Genomic DNA, 26,431 nt, shown 5'->3' on the forward strand with positions numbered 1-26,431 from the left:
AACCTATCCTCTCAAGGTATGCTCTAAATGACTCATGTCCCGTAAGAAATTGCTTGATGAAGCAGTGTGTGCTTTTATATTTCCTCATAAAACCAAAAACTCAATAAGAAAGCCCTGAAATTAGTCTATCCACCACCACAGAAAGAACCCAGTACCTTCTGCTTTATCACATACTGGCAAGATAACAACAAAAATAGCCAGATACATAAAAAAGAAAGGAATAACACCAGCTTTCAGAACTAACAACTTAAGCAAATATATTAAGAACAATAAGAGCCGAAAGAGAAAACAACTACAAAGTGGTGTTTACAACCTAACTTGTGGTGACTGTCCGGAAACTTACATCGGTCAAACTGGCAGAACCTTTGACAAACGGATAGCAGAACACAAAAGGGCTTTCAACAATAGAAAAACAGACACTTCTACATACGCACTTCACCTTCTAGATCATAATCATTCTTTTAATGAACAGTTTCAAATTCTTCATATTCAGAATAAAGGCCTAAGCTATCTTTATTAGAATCTATGGAAATTAATAAACTGAAAAATACAGATATAAGTCTGAATGACCAACTCGAGACAAACAGCTCCCCACTCATCAACCTCTTCAGTTAAATACTTTAAAAAGGCAAACCCATAGTAATCTAAATCACTTGAGAAAGGCACTCTGCCGAAACAGCTGAAGTCACATAGTTGTAATAAATTTTGTGGAAGTATAGAAAACAAACGTTTTCAGTGTTTTATTGTTAGATAAAATGAACTTCCATCAAGTAACGGTCGAATCCATCAATTTTTATATTTCCATTTCCATTTCACCAACTCCTCCACAATCGGGACAAGAATTCTTGTCCATGCAGCCCCCCGCTCGTTTACCCACACTTTCTTCCACTTTGTGGTGGTTTTTTCTTCTATCTTCTCTTGATTAGTCTTGCCGTATGTTTTGGCTCTCTCTTTTACCGGCAGGTACAATGGTGGTACCCCAGCTATAACTGGTAGAGATGAATCACCTTCAATTGAAAATTGTTTTAGTATAAGAAAAAATAAACCAGTTGATCAAAACATATTGAGGAAATGAGAATAAACAAAGAAAACACAGTTCATACATATTATTTATTTCAAAACAGTGATATTAGTGACTCAGCTTGTGAAATTATTGAATCTTCCGATTCTGTCGGAGAAGATGGCGGTTGTGGCGACGTCACAATTAGCGGTTCAATAGTATATGTAGTAGGTAGATGAGGTGTGATCTCAGATGATACTATAGGATATGATGCGGGTGAAGGTATTGGAGTACTAAAACCTTTATTTGAGTGGTTGGCCCTTACTGGATATTGCTGTGGTTGGTAACGAGGTATATGATTAGTAAAATTATGCGTATAACGATTTGGTTGTTTGTTGATATGGCGACCTAACAACTCCATTACTTCTATTCGAAAGTTTAATTTATCATTCAGGGTGAGTATATCTAAACTGGGTTGTAATGATCTAAAAAACGCCATGTCATCAGTTTCTTGTGGTTGACTTTGAATAACTGATAGCTGCCTATTCTGGGAATCAATATATTTTAGAAGTTTACTTTCTAAAGATGATTTCTTTCTTCTATTGACATCACTTCTACTACGAGTTCGTCCAGTTTCTCTTTGGCTATCTAACTCAGTATTTTCGACATATGATGGAGTACTTTGCAAATCATTAGGATCATTTGAAACATCGGTATCGCCTTGGCTCTCCCTTGATGTGCTTGGCAGTGACCTCTCTGTCTGATTGGAATCAATCATCACCTTTCGTAAAAATCCTAATTGTTTAGCATGTACGTATGTTTTTTTCCCCTTAGCCTGACGAATGCTACGAATAAAAGCATCTCTAAGACTTTTCCATTTAACTTGAACTGCTTTACCTGAAAAGAAAAAACAGCTGGAATGTTATATGCTATGTAGGTAAATATATATTTATTTTACACTCCCAACATTTTCAAATGAAGGTTTTAAATAAAAAGAGGCGTTAGCAAAACATTTTTCATTTGTTTATTTATGCTATTCATAAAAAAGAACGACGCATATTGCACCGACCTACGAATGTGTCTGAGGAAGTTGCTGTATCTATCATTAAATCATGCTGTAAATGACACAATTTTGATCGTGAAGGGATGGCATTATATTTTTGAGGATACTTTAACAATAACGGGACTATATGGTAGGTAGAGCAGAACCAGAAGGACGTTTACGTAATTCTGCTTATAAATATAGAGATGCTTTCGCTATTTTAGCAGCCCTGCAGAGGCTGTGTCATGGTAGAATACGCCAATATGGTACTAGTTGAATAAAAGGGTAGGATCTTTAGAGATATGAAAGTTATATCAATGAATTCTGCTTCACCTACTAATGCTTATACAATGGATTTTTATTGGTGGCAAACATCCTTTTTTATGTAAGTTACATTTAAAATATGTCTTATTTTTGAAAATTTTTAGAAATGGCACTAATGACACCAGTTTCATATGACCAAGACGAGTAATTCTAACCAGTATCACCACAGTTATACAAAATGTATTGTCTTATGAAAAAAATAATTGATCGATTTGTTATTAAATGAGCCCATCAGAATCAAAACCTGCTAAATCCTAAATTTTTCGTTCTGCTAAAGCCAAATTAAAGTACAAATTTCTGAAAATGCAAGGAGCATACAGAAAAATGCCAGAAAATGCCTTAAAAATGGTCTTAACTGCTTCGTTTGAGCGAGTCTACCACTTTCTGAAAAATTTCAGAGTGCAGGTTGGGCGCGTTTCCGCGTCCCTCGTTATTAATATACTTATGTTGTCGGACTAACGAAACGCGGCTGTAAATTTGTCGGAAAAGAGATCGACAATCTTTATTAATTAAATATAAGTAATTTAAATTGAAAATTAAGAGTTTTGTAATAACAAAATCGCAGAGTCCGACACCCGCAAGATGTCACTCTAGCGCAGTAGTTTTGTTATTACAAAACTCTTAATTTTCAATTTAAAGTACTTATATTTAATTAATAACGATTGTCGATCTTTTGTCCGATAAATTTATAGCCGCGTTTCCTTCCGACAACGTAAATATGTTACTGACACGGGATGCGGAAATGGGTCCAACCTGCACTCTAAATTTTTCAGAAAGTGGTAAACTTGCTTAAACGAAGCAGTTAAGACCATTTTTAAGACTTTTGTAATCATCTTCCAAAAAGTACGATGTACTGTGGACTATAATACTTGTGTTGGGTTGTCACGTAATTTTTTTTATTAATATGTATTACTTTTATTCTCTTTTTTTTTCCTTAATTTTTGGGCACTTTTACTAATGTTTATTTTTTTAACCAGGAGGAGTAATCTAAAAAGACAGATTCACACCCAATAAAGTCACTAGAATAATAACCAAATACATCTTTTTTTTTTTGTTGATCTAGTTGGGCCTCAACGGTAATCCATAAATATTATATTAAATTAATACGTCGCTAAAGAGTTCCAAAAACAACTGCTTTTTATATAAAAGCAGACTAACAATCTAAAAATTAAAGGAATAACACAGACAACACAAGAATCGCCGATATAACTTAATTAACCTATAAAATGTCACTAGTGTCAAAATTTGATAAATATCATTAGTGTCAAAATTTTATAACAGTTGGATCAATGGACAGCCTAAGTCTGACGTCACAACTGTCACAAAATTGGGAGGAGCTTATATTGGCTCCAAACAATTTTGTTTGTAAGGTTAAATTGTCATAAAGAATTTTTGTGCTTTGTGTGGCAAAATAAGACTTCATTTAGGTATTTGGTTAAAGAAACGTGTTAATTAAGAGATTTTTATTCATTTTTACTCAGGTGGTTTTTATTCCTTAGTGGTTGAAAATAAACATAACCTCACAACTGTTTACGTTCTAATAATTGCATTAAATTAACTCACCTGGGCAAAAACGAATAAAAATCTCTTGATTGACACGTTTCTTTAACCGAATACCTAAATGAAAAGTCTTATTTTGTCACACAAACCACGTAAACAATAAATTAAAAATTCCTTATGAGTGTTTAACATTATAAACAAAATTGTTTGGAGCCAAATATAAACTCCTCCCAATTTTGTGACGTCAAGACTTAGGATGTCCATTACAAACAAGCAATAGAGCGCGGTAAATTTGAATCACTCCTCTTGGTTAAAAAACAAACCATAGTTTCCCGCAAAGAAAACAATACAATTTGAGTGTTTCTCTACTTTTTCGGCAAAGTCCACAAAAAATTAAGCATTATTTAGATGTACCCTCTTATTCAATAATTACCCAAAATATAATGAATAAAAAATATATATACAGTGATGAGCGCGCTAATAACCGGCAAAATAATGCAGAAGATGGAAAACATAATACATTGTGAAATAGCTGAAAAGAGATGAAGGTTATCTTACTATTATATTATATTATCTATCAGAGGTTAAAATTATCGATATAAACGTATAAATTAACATTACATTACATAATTTCCACCTTTAGGACCGGTACTTTATGTCCCGGTTAAACCTCGGTTAGCTAACCGGGGTTTAAACCCTTAACGTTAATCGGGACAGAAATATATGCATAACATACACATAAATGCAATTATACTTATTATTATAATCATCAATAATTATAAAAATAATTATAATTGCATTTATTACAACGCAAGAGGCCCTAAGAGGTACTTTTCTGTCCCGATTAAACCGGTTAGCTAACCGAGGTTTAACCGGGACATAAAGTACCGGCCCTTAGACGTTTGTGACAGGAGTATTTTATAAAATTCTCCTGTCATAGTGACAGTTGTCTTCCTCCTGCGATAAGTCTAAAGGTGGGAAACTATGTAATGTAATGATAATTTATACGTTTATATCGATAATTTCCACCAGTACTAATAGTTTCATCACTTTTTATTTCAGATTGTATTATGTTTTCCATCTTTTGCGATATTTTGCCAGTTATTAGCGCGCTCATCCCTGTATATTATTTATTAAAGTATAACATAAATGCTTACTAATTGCCTGCTGTTCTAGGTCATCTTTTTCATTAAAATTGTCTATAATATTTTCGCATACTTCCTTCCAATCGTTTCCTTTAAGCTGTCTGTTTTTGTAATCATCTGATGATGAATCCCACAAAGATGGTCGCTTTTCTATTTCACCAATAAATAGTTCAAGATCAAGATTGTCCATGGCAACAACACACTTCGGTACACGCAATGGGTATACAACACGCAACACGTCTGTCTACGTTTACACAGACTAGCAGGTAGCAAATAGCAATACCAATAGCATCCTAGCAAACAGTGACACTGACAGACGGAGTTCACAGTAGTTCTTCACTTGAGTTCTTCGTACGTTCGTAGTTCTCGTTCTCTGACAGTCGACAGCCCGTTGGATGCCCCAATCACCCCCCAATGCTGTGGTCAGAGGAAGAGTTAATGCGCAAGACAGTGTTGCCAGATTTCTCCCAGTACGTCGCATGTGCGTAAGGACGTAGCTGTAACTTAAAGTAATAAGAAATTATTCACATGCAGTTTATTAAGGCGGATCCACATCAATAACAATTTGTGTATGTGTTCTAGTTTAAAATGCAGAATAAAAAGTATTAGTGGCACAAATTTAAATCTGGTCAAGTATATTTACGACGTAAATATTTAGTTCATGTGTTGTACCGCCGAATCCACTTAGCAACAAGTGGATAATCAAATTCACACTAACATTGCTGTACTGCACAAATTTCTTTGAAGTCGACTGAAAAACCGACAGCACGGCGGATAGCGTGCGTTGTTCGCGACGAAAATATTTTTGCGTTATTCTACGCAACGCACAGTCCACATCAATAAAAAGTTCAGCGCACACTAGCAAATTTACGTCAAATACAACGTACAACAAAATTTTTTATTAATGTAGATCCACCTTTAAATAGAACTGCATAAATTATAATAAAGGTTTAACTGTTCATGTTTCAATTTTTTTAGTCGTGGATAGATTAATATTTACAAGTAGAAAATTTATAATGAAAAGTAATATACTGTTATATTTCTATTTGATATAAAAATTAAAATTTGATAATTATAAACAAAATTCACTTTAATATAAAATATTTTTAATTTTCTCAACCTCGGGTATATAAATTTAGAACAACCTGTATACAACAAATTGTTATATTTAATTTTAAGAAGTGATTAGAATAAGCGTACGAAACTCGGAACAATGTGCTTAGATAAACAAAGTGAATGACGCGTACCATTATCGTTCTTCTCGGAAGGTCGATCATTAGCCTATGCTAAATAAAACTCAGTGAAATAGATGATAGTTCATTATCGTTTTTCGCGGAAGGTTTCGATCATTAGCCTATGCTAAATAAGACTCATTTGAAAGAGAGAATAGGTCATTAAAATTTGTAAATAGTTAGAAGTATTTTAGAATGGGAATTAAATATTTTCTTTTGAAATCCATTAAGCATATTTAGAAAGATTAAAAATTGGTTTTGAGGAATATTACGAATGAGAGTTGGTGGTGGAAGATTGATTTGTGAATCTGGAAGGGATATTTAGAAAGTAGGGGAATGGATGAGAAAGTGAGATCAGAATGTTTTGAGCTGTCGAGAAGTGAAGTCGAGTAGTAGACGGTAGTGTACGGAGAGTGAGAAAGCCGGTAGTTCCGTGAGTGTGGAGTATCTATCGTGGAACGAGAAGTAGGCCAGGTCGAGAGTAAAAGAACCTTCTTGAGCCAAGAGTGTCCCGGTAGCTGATAGCAGTTTCGAAAAAGGTAGAACACAGCATCACGACCGAAGCAGGAACGAGAGCTATTCGAGCTAGTTTTTCAAAGGAGTACATTACTGGAAGCCAGGACGAGGTTTGATCGCAGCCAAGGATAGCAGGAACGGGTTTTGTGTGAGGACATTTTCAGTTCACCAGGAAAAGGTCAGTCTCATTTGTTTGGACATGAATGTATGGGTTTTTCGTATTAAATTCCACATAAAAATTGAATAACATAATCAATAATATCAGAAAAGCTTCATTAAACTTAAATAGAGTTGTTGCTAATAACTCCTAATAGTTAAATGTTAATAAAAACTTTCAATTGAAAACCAAAAGGAAATAAGATTCCCATTTGTAAATGTTATGTTTAAGAATAATAAGAAATAGCAAATATTAAGCATTGATTGCCTTTTAAATAAAATAAAAAATATTTTGATTATAATTGTAACCCATATGTGTATTTTTTTTACTCTTTTCTTTTCTATCCCGATTAGGAACCATTAAGAAATATTTGAAGCCACGAAAGTAAGTAATTAATTTATAATTCGCCCTGAGATTGAAAACATATTGATATGTGATCTGGTTAATTAATTAGATTAGTATTAATACATTGATTAAATTAAGTGACATATAAGAATATTATCTCATATCAATAATCAAGATCACATCAACTGTCGTCCAACGTGGAAAGCATTGTAAAGTATTTCTAGTGGCAAATTTGAAGGATAGAAAGAGTAAAGCCGGTATTTGAAAATTTATATGCCTGTGGTAAAAAGTGAGATACTTACATTTGATAACATAAAATTTTAGATCTCTTTAGGTACAAATTTTACATAACTGATTTAATATTTTATTTTACGATATTTACATTTGATATATTTATTGACAATTTATAATATTTGGGTGAGAAAAAGTCGTCTTGGTAACATACTAGTAAAATTTCATATTTGGCGGGGATAATACTTCTTGAAAACAAATGTCTGTGACAAGAAGCCAAAGCAAGGATAACAAAAAACAAAAAGAACATTCAGACCAAGAAGATATTTTAGACACGACAATCATGGCATCAGAACAGCAAGAATTATCAGGAATAGATAAATTATTACAAATGATGCAACTCCAGTCACAAAGAATGGAACAGAAAATGGATGAAACACAACAAAAACTGGATGACAATCAAAGAGAAACAAAACAAACAATGGAGAAAAATCAGGAAGAAACATCAAAGAAAATGGATAAAGTGGATCAAAAAATGGAGGAAACACAACGAAAAATGGATGAAACACAACAAAAATTGGATCAAAAAATGGATGAAACAAAAAGAATAATGCAAGAAAATCAGAAGGAAACAAAACAAGCCATAGAAGAGAACAACAAGAAAATGGAGGAACGCATAGAAAAGTATGAAATGAAAATTCAAGATAAAATAAAGGAGTTAACGAATGGCCAGAAAAAGGAACTAGAAAATTTGGAAAATAAGTTGGAAAATGCTATTCAAGTAGACAGAGAAGAAGTGGAAAAAAGAATCACAGAAATAGAAAAACAAGTCACCGAAAACCGGACGCAACAAAATGTCGGAGAAAGAAGAGAAATGGTTATACATAGCACAGATGACGTGAAGATAAGGTTTGGCGGGGATGTAAGAAGATTACACCCAGTGCCGTTCATAAATAGCCTGAAAAAGAAAATACAGCACATCGGAAATTTCGAAACAGCAAAAGAAACTATCAGAAACCATCTCAAAAATGAAGCAAGCCTATGGTTCGATTGCAAAGAAGAAGAATTTGACAGTTGGCAACAATTTGAACAAAAATTTTTGAATTATTTCTGGGGAAAAGTCCAACAATTGGAAATTAACAAGGAATTGCAAAATGGGAAATACAATGATAGGATGGGTATATCAGAAAGGACATATGCATTACAAATTTACTATAACGCAAAACATTTACAATATAATTACTCATCGGAACAATTAGTCGAACTGATTGCAAGACATTTCGAAGAAACGCTGGAAGACCATATCACATTGCAAAACTACAAAGACATAGATAGTTTATGCCAATTCCTACAAATAAGAGAATTACGTGTAAGAGAAACAAAATCAAGAAGGTCGCGAGAAGATTACAGGCCCCGAGAAACACAGGATTACAGAGATAGAAATCAAAATAGGAGGGACTATACAAGACGAGATTTTAATCCCAGAAGGGAAAACGAAAATAGAGACAACGGAAGAGGAAATTATGAACAAAGAAATAGGCAATGGAATGAGGACAGAAATCGAGAATACCAGAATAGAAACACCACACGCTCAAATCAAGAAAACAGAAATAATGGTAGACAAAATGAACAGGGATATCAAGAAAACCGAAACAGATCCGACAGACCAAGAGAAAATAGAAGAGAAGTAAATAATACCCAGACAGATGGATATGACGGAGAGAGACATTATGACGAAAATATAAACAACGATGAGCAACCGGCGTTTTTTCACGACGGCGCTCACTAAAAACCAAAAATCAAACAGGAATCTTTTGTAACCCCAAGGAGTTTATTAAATTGGCAAGAAACAACGAAAAGAAAAATGGAGTTAATTTAAAATTTGTGGATGGATTTATCAACGAGAAACCAATTAAAATTATGATAGACACTGGATCTGAAATAACATTGGTCAACAGAAAACTAATAGAAGAAGTTAACTTAACAAATTTAATTTACAAAATACCTAGGGTAAATTTAGTGGGCGCAAACAAACGGACATTGGCAACTATAAATGAAGGCATACGAGTAATGGTACGACTGGGTAAGAAGATGTATGCACTACAATGTGTAATAATGCCAAACATGTCACATGACATGATAGTAGGAGTTGACGAATTGGCAGAAAAACATGTAGTGATAGATTTTAAAAATAATACGATGAATCTAACAGAAGAAAAAGAAGAAGAACAGGACAAGGAACAGGAGAAACAAAATACGGACGAATCAGGTAAAGAACAAACAGTGGAAATGAATTTGGCAACGAAGCAAGGACAAAGAAGAAAAGGGAGAAAAAGTCAGAAAAAGACAAAAGAAAATGAAACCTGTGGCTCCTCAAAAGAAGAGTTGAGCCCAGAAGAAGAAAATTTGAGAGTATCAGAAACAAAGGAAACCTGGGATTCCTCAAAAGAAGAGACGAGCTCAGGAGAAGAAGAAATAAAGCAAAAAAAATGAAAGCGAAAAAGATATGATCGAAACAGTGGCATTTGAAGAGGAGGCATATGAAAACGAGGATGCAGAATACACGATAAAAGTATGTGAAAAATCTGAGGAAAAAGACAGAAGATTAATATGGGAAAAAGGGAAAGACAACATAATAGCCGACACTCTAACACAGGATGAGGACACTGAAAATAAGGAAACAATTACTCTACAGGTGGGACTAATTAGAGTAATACAAGAAGAAGGGGTATAAGACGTAGATTAAAGTAAGGAAATATACAGGGAGTTGGTTTTGCCTCGAGAAAATTTATTTAAAAATGCAGATAAATTTTATCGAATACAAGGCGGGGATTTGTTATATTTCTATTTGATATAAAAATTAAAATTTGATAATTATAAACAAAATTCACTTTAATATAAAATATTTTTAATTTTCTCAACCTCGGGCATATAAATTTAGAACAACCTGTATACAACAAATTGTTATATTTAATTTTAAGAAGTGATTAGAATAAGCGTACGAAACTCGGAACAATGTGCTTAGATAAACAAAGTGAATGACGCGTACCATTATCGTTCTTCTCGGAAGGTCGATCATTAGCCTATGCTAAATAAAACTCAGTGAAATAGATGATAGTTCATTATCGTTTTTCGCGGAAGGTTTCGATCATTAGCCTATGCTAAATAAGACTCATTTGAAAGAGAGAATAGGTCATTAAAATTTGTAAATAGTTAGAAAGTATTTTAGAATGGGAATTAAATATTTTCTTTTGAAATCCATTAAGCATATTTAGAAAGATTAAAAATTGGTTTTGAGGAATATTACGAATGAGAGTTGGTGGTGGAAGATTGATTTGTGAATCTGGAAGGGATATTTAGAAAGTAGGGGAATGGATGAGAAAGTGAGATCAGAATGTTTTGAGCTGTCGAGAAGTGAAGTCGAGTAGTAGACGGTAGTGTACGGAGAGTGAGAAAGCCGGTAGTTCCGTGAGTGTGGAGTATCTATCGTGGAACGAGAAGTAGGCCAGGTCGAGAGTAAAAGAACCTCCTTGAGCCAAGAGTGTCCCGGTAGCTGATAGCAGTTTCGAAAAAGGTAGAACACAGCATCACGACCGAAGCAGGAACGAGAGCTATTCGAGCTAGTTTTTCAAAGGAGTACATTACTGGAAGCCAGGACGAGGTTTGATCGCAGCCAAGGATAGCAGGAACGGGTTTTGTGTGAGGACATTTTCAGTTCACCAGGAAAAGGTCAGTCTCATTTGTTTGGACATGAATGTATGGGTTTTTCGTATTAAATTCCACATAAAAATTGAATAACATAATCAATAATATCAGAAAAGCTTCATTAAACTTAAATAGAGTTGTTGCTAATAACTCCTAATAGTTAAATGTTAATAAAAACTTTCAATTGAAAACCAAAAGGAAATAAGATTCCCATTTGTAAATGTTATGTTTAAGAATAATAAGAAATAGCAAATATTAAGCATTGATTGCCTTTTAAATAAAATAAAAAATATTTTGATTATAATTGTAACCCATATGTGTATTTTTTTTACTCTTTTCTTTTCTATCCCGATTAGGAACCATTAAGAAATATTTGAAGCCACGAAAGTAAGTAACTAATTTATAATTCGCCCTGAGATTGAAAACATATTGATATGTGATCTGGTTAATTAATTAGATTAGTATTAATACATTGATTAAATTAAGTGACATATAAGAATATTATCTCATATCAATAATCAAGATCACATCAATACACTTCCATTTATTTTCTTTTTCCAAATAAAGTCTGCAGCAGTAAGTTTATTTCAGGTGTTAATAAGGTGTAGTGGGAAGTTTTGTGTTGTATGTTTTCATCAATGATTCTGTCAAAATATTCACATGCTAAATGAACAGAAATGAACCGCCTATAACCAAGATTCAACCATCACCCATCTCTATAGGGCATTCCAACATGCTGTGAAGTGATCTCAAACCAAGTGATTTAATTTTTTTAAATTACAGTAGAACCCCGATTATCCGTGCTCCTCGGGACCGAACTTGGCACAGATAATTGAAATGCACGGAAAATCTGAACATTTATTTCTCATAATGTTCTACATATATATTATGACATAATATATGACATGATATATACGTACATTGTACATATGTACAGCTGGTTCCAAAAAAAACTGATACGATAGAAAATTGAGCAGTGTATTTTGAAGGATAAATACTTATTATTTACATACTGTCACTATCACTGCTAAATCACAGTATAGGAGGAATATATTCCTCCTATATTGTGGCCAAATCTCAAAATTTGTCAGATAACTTATTCTGTTCAACCTCAAAAAATGGCTCTACATGCTGGCAAAAAACTAAAATCAAGAATTGTAGCGAAATTAAAAGATGATTGGTCACTATCTGCCGTAGCGAACCATTTTAACGTAAGCAGAACAACCGTTTTTAATATTAATAAAAGATGGAGAGAACAACAAACTCTCTAAAGAAAGCAAGGTTTGGGAAGAGCTCTCTGAAGAAGACAATCTCATAGTTCTTTTCACGCAGATGGACCGAAGACTACAAGCTGTTATCACTGCTGATGGAGATATTACAAAATATTAATTTTATTTTTACATACCTAAATTTAGTATAGTTTTGGTCTTCCAGACCCTCGCTTTCTTTCAAGAGTTTCTTGTTACCTCCTTTTTTATTAATAGAAAAACTGTGGTTCTGCTTATGTTAAAATGTTTTGCTGCCTCTGGTAGTGCCCAGTTATCTTTTAATTTGGTTACAATTCTTGCTTTAATATACATATTGTTGAGTTAAGTCGTTTGTTTTATTCCTTAATAATAATAAAAATGATAACAACACTATTTTATGTACAAACTATCAGTAGTAATTGCACAAGAGCCCTAAAATTCTATATTAATTTTAGAGATCGAGTGCAATTTGTTGCAATTATTTCATGAATAAAACTGTTCAAAACCAAAATTTTATTGTAATTTATTTATGTAAGTACAAATTAGTACAATTAAACATACAGTTGTTATAAATATTTTACGGTTGAAAGTCATCACTTTTATAATTTTTAAAACATTAATTGGCATTAATGTCACTGAATGTATTTTTTCATAGCAACGAAGGGCATCTGACGTAATATACTTGACGACGGGAAATTATCAGTGTAATTTAGATTTCTGTAGCTTTCTATTGGTCAGAATCTCCTATGAATGAAATAATCATTTATATACTCTTTATAAAATGTAGAAATTCAAAATAATATAAAAATTTAGACCTTACTATGTAATTATTATTACAATTTATGAATTAACATATCATGTAATCAGTTATTAGTTTGTTTATTTTAACTGATTTTGACAGTCTGTCATATTAAATATAATATAATGTCAGACCAATCAAATACACTGCTCAAAATAATCAAATTTTACTAAGAGTCGTATCAGTTTTTTTAGGAACCAGCTGTACATATAGTCCGTCCGCTATAACTTTTCCCATGCGGTACGATTCATTTTCAATCAAATTAAGTCAAAACATAAATTGAAACGAACGTCGATGTGTATATACATTTTGTATACTGTATACTATATACCTTTCATTATGAGTCTCCCTTTCGGGGTATAGAGTTTCCGTCGAGTGATTTACGGTGAGGCTATTTTGATAAAACCTCAAAAATGTAATTTGAGTAATAGAAAATCATAGCACGGATAATCCGCAGCCCGGATAATCCGCACACGGATAATCGGGTTTCTACTGTATATACTATTCGAGGTGTGCAAGTACTTGGAAGGGAAACGAGAAACGACCGTGCGCGAGTCGCGGAGAAATATTGCAACTATCTTAAATAATTCATATTGTCAATTGAAATTGTCAAATTGACGTATATTTCATACCTTCTGTCATTGAAGCAGAAAAATTATATATTGCTCCACAATATTGATATGATATGCAATTATTATATAAAGGTAAATTTAATTAATTGTATTTTCCTTGCAGTACTGCATTTTAATAACTAATTTTATTTACTACATACAATTGTTTACGTTTGCATAACATAACCTGCATCTTATTTTTTCTTCTTATTATTTTTTTGGACTATGGCCTTGACAATTATCCAGCAACCAGGACTAACATAATTGGCCAATATAATTAAAAGTGCGAATAAAAGTACAGAGCGTAGAAATAGAGGTCGCTTTGCCGAACTTGCACGGTCCCAATACTATAAAGACTATAAAAGCATTCATTATTATTATATAGAAATTTATATGTATAAATACATTTATCGCCAACCGTCACTAAAGTCATTCATTATTGTACTCATTTTCCCTCATTTGCGGCAGTAAAGTAACACTTTATTGTACTGAAAGAAGAATTTTACTTTACCTGCCGCGATTAATCGAGATTGGATGTAAGTGGTCGATGGCAGTAATCGCTTATTTATTTGAGTTAACTTACAATTTATTTACTTTAATTATTAAAAATATTGTACAAAATTTACGACATTGTTAATTAAATTTACGTCAAAAAGTGAAATTCTGTAGTATTTTGTAATTATATTGATATAAAATAAATCAAAACTTTACCGATTTAGTAATTATTCCATATTGATAACTATCAATTAAAAATCGAAAGAGGCCATCATGCAAAAGTCATCTGGCATAAGTGTCATGAAATTTTTATTACGTCTAAAATTTAAAAAATTCTTAAATTGTAAAATTGTAAGTAAGTGTTAAAACCAATATCAAATTGTTGGCGGTAAAATTTTGTATGCACCACGTCAGTAAAGACTCTTTATCGGACTCGTCTGTTATTCGCCTCGCTCTGCTCATAATATCAGACTCGTTCGATAAAGAGTAACTTTACTGACTTGGTACATAAATAGCTATTACAAGACTGAAATTAATAAAAGGAATTATGGCAGAGCAGCACCTGAATTAAAAAGACTACTACACACAATAAGAAATCAGAACGTACAAGAGCACTCGAAAAACTAACACAGGAAATAACAGATTATTCTTAAGAAGTATAAATAAAAAAGCAAAGGCTTTTGTTGAACACCTAAGCAACGTCGTAAACCTTACAACATGGACCAAAACGACGAATATAATACTGAAATCCTAAATTTTCTTGATATGTATACCTTTTCAAATAGATTTTCCAATCAGAAAATTCAAACCTAAAGAAATCCGAATGGAAATTAATGAAATCAATCCAAAAAAGGCTCCTGGATGTGAAATTGGGTGGAATGTATAAAACGTAGTACCTGCTAATACTTCAGGTACGTACTACATTTTTGAAGAATTTGCTACACTTACAAAGCATTTGCTTTCCTCCGTAGCATCTGCTACTATTTACCAGATATATAGAAGGATGTACTACGCTTTTGAAATATTTGCTAGTTTAGTAGAATTTGCTTCAGTTTAGGTGAAGTTGGTGGATGAACGACTTCGGCGTAGGTGTTTTTTGTTAAAAAATGGCAGCATTTATGAATGTTTGTCGTGGAAAAATCTACAAACCAGGAAGAAGATACAATGACGATATTTACCGTAAAATATTTAGGTAATTATCATGAATCGTGCAGGTTTTTTCATACAGTGCGCTGGAATAAGGGTTACCCCCATATTAACTCATTATTTTTCTAGGTTTTTGTCGATTATTTCATTAAAGGCAGCAGTTAGTTTATTCAATGCAGATTCTTTTTAATTTTTAATTTTTGGGATCATTCTTTTATCAAATGAAATTTGATAATTTTCAAGAAGATTAACAAACAATCTTTGTTCATTTTTGTCCTCGCCTAACTCTTTTGTCACTTCGGAATCTGAACCACTCATTTTTACTTATTCTAATACTATTATATATACTCACTTATTCTAATAATAATTAAGTGCGTAAAAATGTAAATTCACAAAACACAAAAGCACATGGAAAACTAGTTCTAATACGATTGATGTGATGTGTGATGTGCACAACGGCACTACGGCTGGTGCTACGTTTAGTAGTAGATCCTTTAGGTCAGTAGCAGGTACTTCGGTTGTGTAGTACGGCCTTCTCAACAAAGCACCTACTTTTATGTAAAAGACAATGCTACAAATTAGATACTATTTGTTAAAGCAATAGCATCTACTACATTTTATGCATTCCACCCATTGTCACTGAAAAAATCCTGCAAAACCTAACTAAGAAAACAATCGTGACAATAACAGTAGATATTCTATACCAAAGTTGGAGCAAATTAGGGTGGGGAAACCGGTTAGACCGGTTCCGGTCACAGGAGAAACCGGTTAGACCGGTTCCGGTCAAGGTCGGACAAGTTTAAGATAGTTTAAGGTCACAGAAAGGTGACCTGTGATGCAAATAGGATCAAAAAACCGGTTAGACCGGTTCCAGTCAAGGTCGGACAAGTTCAAGATTACGGAAAGTTACTTGCAGGTCACAGTAAGATCACTTGAACGTCACGATAAGGTCACCTGAAGGTTGAGTTCAAAGATGTTTCAGTTAGACCAGTTACACATGTTGTGAATTTAATTTAGTACTAGGTTTCTGACAACCTCATTTTTACCTTGTATAATCTGAAAATAGACATATGATTCCTCAAATATATTTCAATTTAACCCATCAGAATTGTTTTTAAATAACGTGTTTATAACTGCAAATTTTAAAAGCACCGCTGTGTGTGTGCATGACAAGTACATTATAATATCTGTTTGAATTCAGAATGAATCTTGTTACAAAGTGCAATCATATTTATCGTCTTTCAGATGTATAAGACATTCCGGTTGTGATGATTTTATTTTACCTTGTATAATTTGAGAATGATCTATACCTCAAACAGTTATTAATGTAATTCCGTTTAAAGTTTTAAATAACGTAACTACAAATTTTAATTTAAATATAACTATTTCACCGTGTATAATGTGAAAAGATACAAATCTCAGACATTTCTTCAATTTAATTTCTTTTGAATTTTTTTAGATAACGCCGCTACTGGCAACTGAATTATAATACTTGTTTCACTGAATAAATCTTTACAAAGTGCATTCCAGATATTATACGATGAACAATATGTGGAATGCATCAAGAGTATTACTTCCTAATTAATAAAACAAAATACTATATAACATAAATTTATTTAAAATGAATATTTATATCTAACAAATTGTAAAGTAAATCAAAATTTTTATCAAATGTTTGTTGTTCTTGTTTTAAGGTTACTAATTCCTGTTTTAACTCGTTTTGAGCTTTAATGATTTCTACTATCCTTGCCTCTCTCGCAATTCGTTCATCCTCCATTTTTTAAATTTTATTGAATTGGAGAAGCCCGAAAATGGGAGTAGGTCTCTTTATATTTGGCTCCAATTTGTTGGTCGGTGAGCTCCAAGTTTTTGATAATTGCAACAGACCTTGCTTCAGGTTGCTGGGGCTGGAGGTGCTGTAGCTGAGGCAAAGGCTTTGCTTGGGGCTGCAGTGGCTGGGGATGGAGTTGGTGAAGCTGAGGCATACCTTGCTTCAGGTTGCTGCGGCTGGAGTTTATTGTGGGACGTGGAGGAGGATGAAGCTTCCACGTCAAACGGTCCAAAAAGTTCCAACAGATCCTGGTTTTCCAGAGTCAGGTCAACCTAAAACAAAAATTACAGTAGAAGAATTTATATTTCAAAATAGTAAGATATATGACACCATAAGAGTCATAGTGAGTGGCGTAGCTAGCCCCACAGGGGCCCCGTATCAAAGTTTGTCGCGGGGCCCTTTTTGACCTTGTTCAACAAAAGAAGCAAAAACGCTTGTATTGGACAGAATACTTATTAAATATAGTTCTAAAGTATACAAAAATATATGCTCCTGCAAGCCAATAATATTTATATTGCCAAATAATTTAAAAATGAACTTCTCTTCTGGCCTTTTGTTCGGCAAACTTATTTATTAAAGCATCCATAACTGAAGAAGATTTAAATTTCTCTAAATTTTCCATAGAAACTCTGAGGTAGTTTTTAATCAGTTTTAATTTCAAAAAACTTCTTTAAGTTTTAGTAAAAAAAAATAAAAACCTTATCTTGTAAAAGGTATATTTAAAATCCCTAAAAGGACTGTATCACAACAAAACGTTTTCGGAATCAATATTCCATCATCAGTGTTATCACCTAAACGTGAGGTTAAATTTTGACAAAGGTAAAAAGTGAATAGATAGTTATACTTACAGGTTTACATGCTTTAAGGCTTCAAAATGTACGGGTAAAAACCCTTAAATTGATATTAAACAGTTGGGTTACGTTATATTATCTGATTTTAAAGGATGTTAAAAATATTTCCAGATGAACCCCTGGCATCACATGACATCAACCATATTGATTGGGAACACATTGGTTGGTTTTCTCACTAATGTTATTATTTTAAATATTAACATAAAATTTAAATTCTTTTGGCTGAAGTAACTACACATATTATTACATTCTGTAAAGGTACGGTGTCAGTCTAGTGCTGACATACTTCAGAGGGCCATTCCGGTCAGTTGTCACCTAAACTCTGCCATGTAAGATTCTACCTACAATTTCCCAACCAATATGGTTGATGTCATGTGATGCCAGGGGTTAATCTGGAAATATTTTTAACATCCTTTAAAACCAGATAATATAATGTAACCCCAACTGTTTAATATAAATTTAAGGGTTTTTACCCGTACATTTTGGTGGCTTAAAGCATATAAACCTGTAAGTATAACTATCTATTCACTTTTTACCTTTGTCAAAATTTAACCTCACGTTTGTTTTACTTATAGAGTTATACTTATTTTAGGTGATAACACTGATGATGGAATATCGATTCCGAAAACGTGTTGTTGTGATATAGCCCTTTTAGGGATTTTAAATATACCTTTTACAAGATAAGGTTTTTATTTTTTGTGATTTATGGTATACAGCCAGTACAGGAATTTATTTCCTTGTGATATTTTTAGTTTTAAGTTCGTAGTTACCGGAAGGATCAAAAACAGAAAACATGTTGTTATTACTTACCTCCAGAAATCTGGATGCAAGGTTTATCATTAGTAAGTTTGTAAGTTCTGTAACATATTGAATTTTCTGATTTTCAGTTTGTAGCCAGATTTTTAAAGCAAGTAACTGTTCGTAAAGATCCAATGAAATGTCTTTATCGTATTTAGTAGTCAGTATTTCGACTTACTCCTTTATAATAAAATTTCATTTGGAAATCATAGAAGTTTCTCCGGTTGTAATACTTCAAATGTCTTACTCAAGTCACAGAAACTTTCAAATTTTTTTTTGGTTGTAGAAATAAATATATCCAAACAGCAATAATATAATTAGGCTGTACGATTCCGAGTTTGAAATCTTCTCATCTTCTGATAACGCATCAAAAAATCGCTTTGTTACTTTTCCCCTTTTGTTTTTAAAAATAGTTGTTATCCCCACTTTTTTGCTAGGTTTTTAGACTCGTTTATCAAATCATGAAATGAATTTTGATTTCTTTTTATCTTTCAGCCTATTTAAAAGATTAAGTACTTAGTAGAGTACCTACCAGATTTCTGTAAATCTGCAAATTTCTTGCTGAGCTTTAGAAACAGGATTCATTATTTCAAACAACAAATGAAGCTTTTTATAATTTCTGAGACAATTATTTCCCTAATTTTAGTACCAAGTAAACTAATACTAATTTGATTTTGAATTTTGGGGCTGAAATAATTTATCTTACCTTTGGGCTTTAAACTAAGTTCTTTTAAAATAGGATCATAATTTGATATGAAGCGAAAGATAAATAGATATACATAAATATAATTTATAGATAAAGAATAGATTATACAAAATCGCCGGTACCCAAACAATGAAATATTCGAAGGTAAATCAATGACAAAAATTGCAATTTTGTATTATACAGTGCCTCGCACACAACACAGCCAATGGTAAATGGAAAATGGAAATTAAATTAAACAAAGATACTCTGTTCTTATGGTATGGCCGGCGGCGGCTAATAGATATACCTACATAATACATAAATATAATTTATATTTATATAAGAAATACCGAAACAATACACACTGTTTCAAAACGACCTAATAGTGAAATTGTAGAATATTTTGATCAATTTTTTTTAAATGGAATTTTTGTTTCGACATGCCGGGGCCCCTGAATGTCGGGGGCCCCATATAATTGATACGGCTGATACGGCGTTAGCTACGCCTCTGCGACTGACCTGATATGTATATATTACTTGACATAATCAAAGAAAATTATCAGAACAATATCCGATTGTTTTAGTTATTCTAATCATTTTTTTTATTATGTCAAGTAATGTAAATATCAGGTCACTCTAGCCTCATATAGAATATAAAAATGTGAAACAGATTTAAACGAAATGGTTAGAAAACAAAGAAATTAAATACTACAAATACTGCAATAAAATAAAAACAAATTCTACAATGTTCTGGAACTGTTTTCATGTGATATGTTTAATTTTAGTACAATATTTATATGAAATGAAGTCACAATTGTTGGTGAAAAATCCAAACAGTAAGTAATTAAGAAAGGTATAAACTAAAACGGGAAGTTCCCCTTAAAAAAATGTATGTTTTTCACCAACAATTGTGGCTGAAATCCATACTAACAAAATACTAAAATAATTTATTAAAGTTCCTAAATAATTAGTAAAAACAATAAATCTTATATAATTTAAAAATCAATACTCACAGATTGTGGTTTATTGGGTAGCTTCTCCAGCACCGACACTTTTTCGATTTTCGGCTTTTTAACTTTTACATTTGGCACGTTAATGTGACGTTTAGGTATTTTGCTGTAGAAGAAGAACTGATGCTAAAAATTAAATGCTGAATTTATATAGAAGATACTTTAAAAAAAATATATAGAAACTGCCTCAACAAACAAGTTAGAAAGACGAACGGGTATTATGCGGCCATTGACTTAAATCATTAACCCCCTATAACCGGATTGAAAATGTTCTGAAGATATTTACGCATTCTCTCTCGGCAAACTTGAACGTAACCGCATTGCACTATAATATTATGCAATTTAAAAAAAAATATACGTATACACGCTATAAAGTCATTCCTCCGCTAAGGAATAATGAACCCTGTGTGGAAAATGCCGGCTAGAGACATCGTTCCCGCGTAACCTGTGTTATAAAATCACATTATTGACCATTCGCTTTCGCTTTCATCCGCATGAGGTAAAAATTGCATCTCTTACAGATCATCAACCTTTTACTCTTTCATCAACCTCTTACAGATCAGGGGACATCCATAAACTACGTCGTTGAAAAGGGGAGGGGGTCTTTGCTTATTACGACGGTATACGACAGGGGGAGGGGGCCATAAGTGCACATCCGACGTCGTTTGATGTTCACGAATATAAAAAAATTACCCTACTTTAGAATTAAAAAGAATTAGTAGGTATATTACTTTTATCGCATACTTTTCATTTCGTTTTTATCACTCACAGCCTTAATAATATTGCTAGCAGTTTTGTACAGAATAACAAACAATAAAACATTGTTCCATGTATTTAAACAAACGCTTCTATAAAGAACAACGTCTGGAAGCAATAAATATTAAACTGTTCATTTATTTACTGAATACTATGTGTGAAACAATTCTACAAGAATGAATAGAAATAAAATATTCTATTTTATTTAGTTAGTACATTGTATTTATACTTAATAAAAGAAATGGTATTGAAATCAAAACAAAATAAGTATTAGGATTTATATGATGCAGTTAAGAAAGCATATCGGAACTCCGATAAAAGTATTGTTTTTGTCCCAATAAAGCTAATTAGTTGTACAGTAAATTGAGAGAAAAAAGTACGCGGATATTAATGAACTACATAGTAAGTAAATAAACTTTGTAAGTAAATAACTTTAAAAAATCCAGAAATATCATGGAATTTTAAAAAGATCACTAAAAAGGGGGGTTATGAGTTGCAATTGCAACGTCGATATGAGGGGGGGTCAACTGTAAACGACGCTTTAAGACGGAAGGGGGGGGGAGGGTATTAAAAAGTCCGAAATTTTTACGAGTAGTTTATGGATGTTCCCTCATCAACCCATTTCATTTATCTAAAGGATCCAGTCACGATAATATAAATTTATATAGGGTGATCAAACCAACTCAAAAGATTCTAATATATTTATATAGAGTTGTCTTAGACAAAATTAAGATCTTTTCTTCTGTTTCAAAGTATTGTGATAAAATCTTCTTTCTCATAATAATTCTTAGTACTTTCTAGGGCGTTGAGATGCACCATTTTGCGTTTTATGATTAGATTTGTTGTGTATCTTATACCCATGTCTTTTGATTGTAGTTACTTCATTAGCCTCTTTTGCTCCATTCCATGTGACTAATCCAACTCAAAATATTCTAATATACGCTATATGGAGTTGTCTTATACAAAATCTAGGTTCTATTTTTATCTCTTCTTCTGTTTCAAATTATTGTGATGAAATCTTATTTCTCTCTTAGTACTTTCTAGGACATCGAGATGTGCTATTTTTTCCATACGTTTGATGATTAGATTTTTTGTGTATCTTATACCATGTCTTTTGATTGTGGTTACTTCATTAGCCTCTTTTCCTCCATTCCATGTGACCAAACCAACTCAAAATATTCTAATATATGTAAATGGAGTTGTGTTATACAAAATCTAGATTATATTTTTATCTCTTCTTCTGTTTCAAATTATTGTGATCAAATCTTCTTTCTCTCTTAGTACTAGGACATCGAGATGTGCCATTTTCCCATGCGTTTGATGATTAATTTTTTGTGTGTATCTTATACCATGTCTTCAAATTGTGGTTACTTCATTAGCCCCTTTTGCTCCATTCCATGTGACCAAACCAACTCAAAATATTCTAATATAGGCTATATGAGGTTGTCTTATACAAAATCTAGGTTCTATTTTATCTTTTCTTTTGTTTCAAATTCTTCTTCTTCTTCTTCAGCCTGTGTTCGTCCACTGCTGGACATAGCCCTCTTCCATTTGCTTCCATCGATTTCTACTCTTGGCAATTCTCATCCACTGTTTGCCCGCGACTTGTTTGATATCATCTGCCCACCTCTTCTGCGGTCTGCCTACTCCTCGTCTGTTCTCTCTTGGTCTCCAGTTTGTTAGTCTCTGTGTCCATTTTTCGGTATTATCTCGGGCAACATGTCCGACCCATTGCCACTTGAGCCTTGCTATGTTTCAAATTATTGTGATGAAATATTCTCCCTCTCTTAGTACTTTCTAGAGCGTCGAGATGCGTCATTTTTCCATGCGTTTGATGATTAGATTTTTTGTGTATCTTATACCCATGTCTTCCGATTGTAGTTACTTCATTAGCCTCTTTTGCTCCATTCCATGCGACCAAACCAGCTCAAAAGATTCTAATATATTTATATGAGTTGTCTTATACAAAATTAAGATTTCTTCTTCTGTTTCAAAGTAGTGTGATGAAATCTTTTTCTCTCTTAGTACTTTCTAGATTCTAGCGCATCTGATTCCGCCATTTCTTCTTCTTATAATATCTTTGTTTTATCTTTTCTCCCAAAAGTTATGGCTAACATGAACTACTCCATTCTTCTTTGCGTAACTTTCAGTGTAAATGTTGAATAGTAAAAGGTTAAGGTTAAAGTTAAGGTCAAGGTCGGGGTCGAGGTCAAGGTTAAGGTCAAAGTCAAATTCAAGGTAAGGTCACCTGAAGGTCAAGTTCAAGGTAAAGGTCAAAGTCTAGGTGATTTGTCGAAGTGGAGGTGGTTAAAACCTGATAACCTAGAAAAATGCTTGTAGAATTACTATAAAAGACTGCAAGCCGAACAACGTTTTCAAAGTAAGTTAAGTCTTCTCTAATAGTACATGTTAAAATTATTCGAATTTAATTTAGTGTGATTATTATTTGGTGAGTTAAGTGTTTAGGTGGTAGTTACATTTGAGTAATTTGTGATACATTTTCAGAAAATGGATTTAGAAGCACTTAATGAGTTTCTTCTTTTAAAAGGACAACGAAATCTCATCATTAAGTTAAAGGAACTTCAAATAAATGTTCCTTACAAAATTTCTACAGCCAATGTCACTGCTCGAGATTCGGTGAATGTATTGTTTTGGAGCTGGAAGATAAGGTGGTATATTTACCACCTAGATCAACGGATTTGCTCAAAAATCATACTTTGGAACTGGGGAATGGAAGGTACTCCCTAGTATTCATTGGAGAAAAGGACACAGGCAAAGGAAATCCGGCAGCTTTATTTAAATTTGTAAAATCTTGAGGTGAGTGTTTAAAATGTCAGGAAGACTTGCTAATGATATAAACAAACTAGTTAAAAAGTTTTATGAAAAAAATTAGGATTTTACTGTTGAGGAAATTGAATCTTGGCTTAAACATGTTGATATTGCCATTAGTTTATGTTTTAAGACTTAAAAAACAAAAAATTTTGAAATAGGAAATGTCCGCATGTGGCAAACAAAATTAAGTCATTTAACAGTTGTTTCTAATAAGCTTAAAGAATGAAAAGATAATAAATATACAATTAAATGGGAAGATTTGATAGCAGTTTATCATGGAAGGGTTCAAAGTGGTGTAATAATAAATATAAAACAAAGATGTTTTACAGTTTTTAAATGCTGCTGTGTTTATTTAAAACTAAAATTTTATTAATTTTATCTAGATTTAACGTAATTAAGGTTAACAGTACCTTTTGTGGTAAGTTTATTAAAAATTAGAAAATGAAGAAACGGTAGATTTTAAATATTTTCACACACTTTATGCAACAATTGACAAATCTACTGATTTAAATAAATGGTGTTATGAGCATATAGTTTATTTTATTTTAAACAAATTATCAGAGTTTCAAGAACGCGATTCAGGTTGGGCATTAAGTAAAGTAATTTCGTTAGAAATAAACATTAATAAGTATGAAATTGGAAATGGTTCGTGCTATATTCAGTTACCTCAACAAATTGCTAATAAGAAAGCTTGTGTAAACGTTAAAAATTTTGACGAAGCTTGTTTTTACTGGAGCATAGTAAGAGCATTACATCCAGCAAATCATTCGGTCTGTCGCATTAGATCATATCCGCATTATAGTCAAGTTTTAGATTTGGAAGTATTTGAAAAATTAAATAATATTTCGGTAAATGTGTATGGGCTAGAACTAATTGGAAAGAAATTTAATGTAACTCCGTTACGTCTGTCCAAGGGTAAATTGGAGCGACACGTTAATTTGCTAATGACTCAACATTTATATTTTCCAAAGTTAAACGACTATGATGCACCTGATCCACTTGACAATGAACAAATAAATATTACTTATCATTATTGTTGGATAAAAAATTTATCTAAATTGTTAGTAGTCAACTAAAGATTGTCATAAAAAAGTATATGTGATAGATGTTGAAATTATTTTACTAATCAAGAACGGCTTGACAAACATTTAAATTTATGTGAAAAAATGAATGACTATAAAGTTTTTATTCCCGAAAACAAAATGATTAAATTTAAAAATTTTATTTATAAACAACGAACGCCATTTATTATATACGCTGATTTTAAATCAATGCTTGAACCTCTTGAAATGAGTGTAAAAAGTAAAAAATATCAAAAACACATAGCATTTAGTTGTGGATATTTTGTGAAATGAGTTGATTGCATGGATTGGTTTGCAAATGAAATGTCAAACGTTGCTCAAATAATTCAATAAAAAATAAAAAATAATATAGTTCCTCTGAAACTAAAACCTACTAATACAATATATGCACAAAAATGTCATATTTGTGAAAATGATTTTATATCTACATATGTAATTGTACGAGACCATAATCATTTTACTGGTGATTTTAGAGGATTTTCACACGAAATTTGTAATTTGAATTTTAAAAAACTAGTTGTAGTACCAGTATGCTCTCATAACTTGTCCGGATATGATTCTCACTTTATAATAAGAGATCTTGCAAAAAGAGGAAAAATTACATTACTACCCATAAACAAAGAAAAATACATTTCATTTACTCAACATTTATCATTTGATATTATAATATATATATATATATATATATATATATATATATATATATATATATATATATATATATATATATATATATATATATATATTGATGTGATCTTTATTATTGATATGAGATAATATTCTTATATGTTACTTAATTTAATCAATGTATTAATACTAATCTAATTAATTAACCAGATCACATATCAATATGTTTTCAATCTCAGGGCGAATTATAAATTAATTACTTACTTCCGTGGCTTCTAAATATTTCTTAATGGTTCCTAATCGGGATAGAAAAGAAAAGAGTAAAAAAATTACACATATGGGTTACAATTATAATCAAAATATTTTTTATTTTATTTAAAAGGCAATCAATGCTTAATATTTGCTATTTCTTATTATTCTTAAACATAACATTTACAAATGGGAATCTTATTTCCTTTTGGTTT

At 32.2% G+C, this 26,431-nt stretch overlaps 1 protein-coding gene across 8 annotated transcripts in view; it reads right to left on the minus strand.

Annotated features, from left to right (window-relative positions):
* Nucleotides 1–1,091: 1,091 nt before the first annotated feature.
* Nucleotides 1,092–26,431, minus strand: part of LOC114331031 (uncharacterized) — a 71,766-nt gene continuing 46,426 nt past the window's right edge. For 3 of the 8 annotated variants that reach the window (XM_050656063.1, XM_050656064.1, XM_050656065.1), the window contains 3 exons: nt 20,674–20,796; nt 5,024–5,514; nt 1,092–1,897 (listed from right to left, as the gene is read on the minus strand). In XM_050656063.1, the coding sequence (XP_050512020.1) occupies nt 1,116–1,897; nt 5,024–5,201 (960 nt within the window). In that variant the 5' untranslated portion in view covers nt 5,202–5,514; nt 20,674–20,796 and the 3' untranslated portion in view covers nt 1,092–1,115. Of the gene's footprint in view, nt 1,898–5,023; nt 5,515–20,673; nt 20,811–26,431 lie in introns of all 8 variants that reach the window. The other 5 variants (XM_028280490.1, XM_050656067.1, XM_050656068.1 and 2 more) reach the window with 4 other exon arrangements.

This window comes from Diabrotica virgifera, chromosome 7, assembly GCF_917563875.1.
Source record: "Diabrotica virgifera virgifera chromosome 7, PGI_DIABVI_V3a".
Taxonomy (NCBI): Eukaryota; Metazoa; Arthropoda; class Insecta; order Coleoptera; family Chrysomelidae; genus Diabrotica; species Diabrotica virgifera.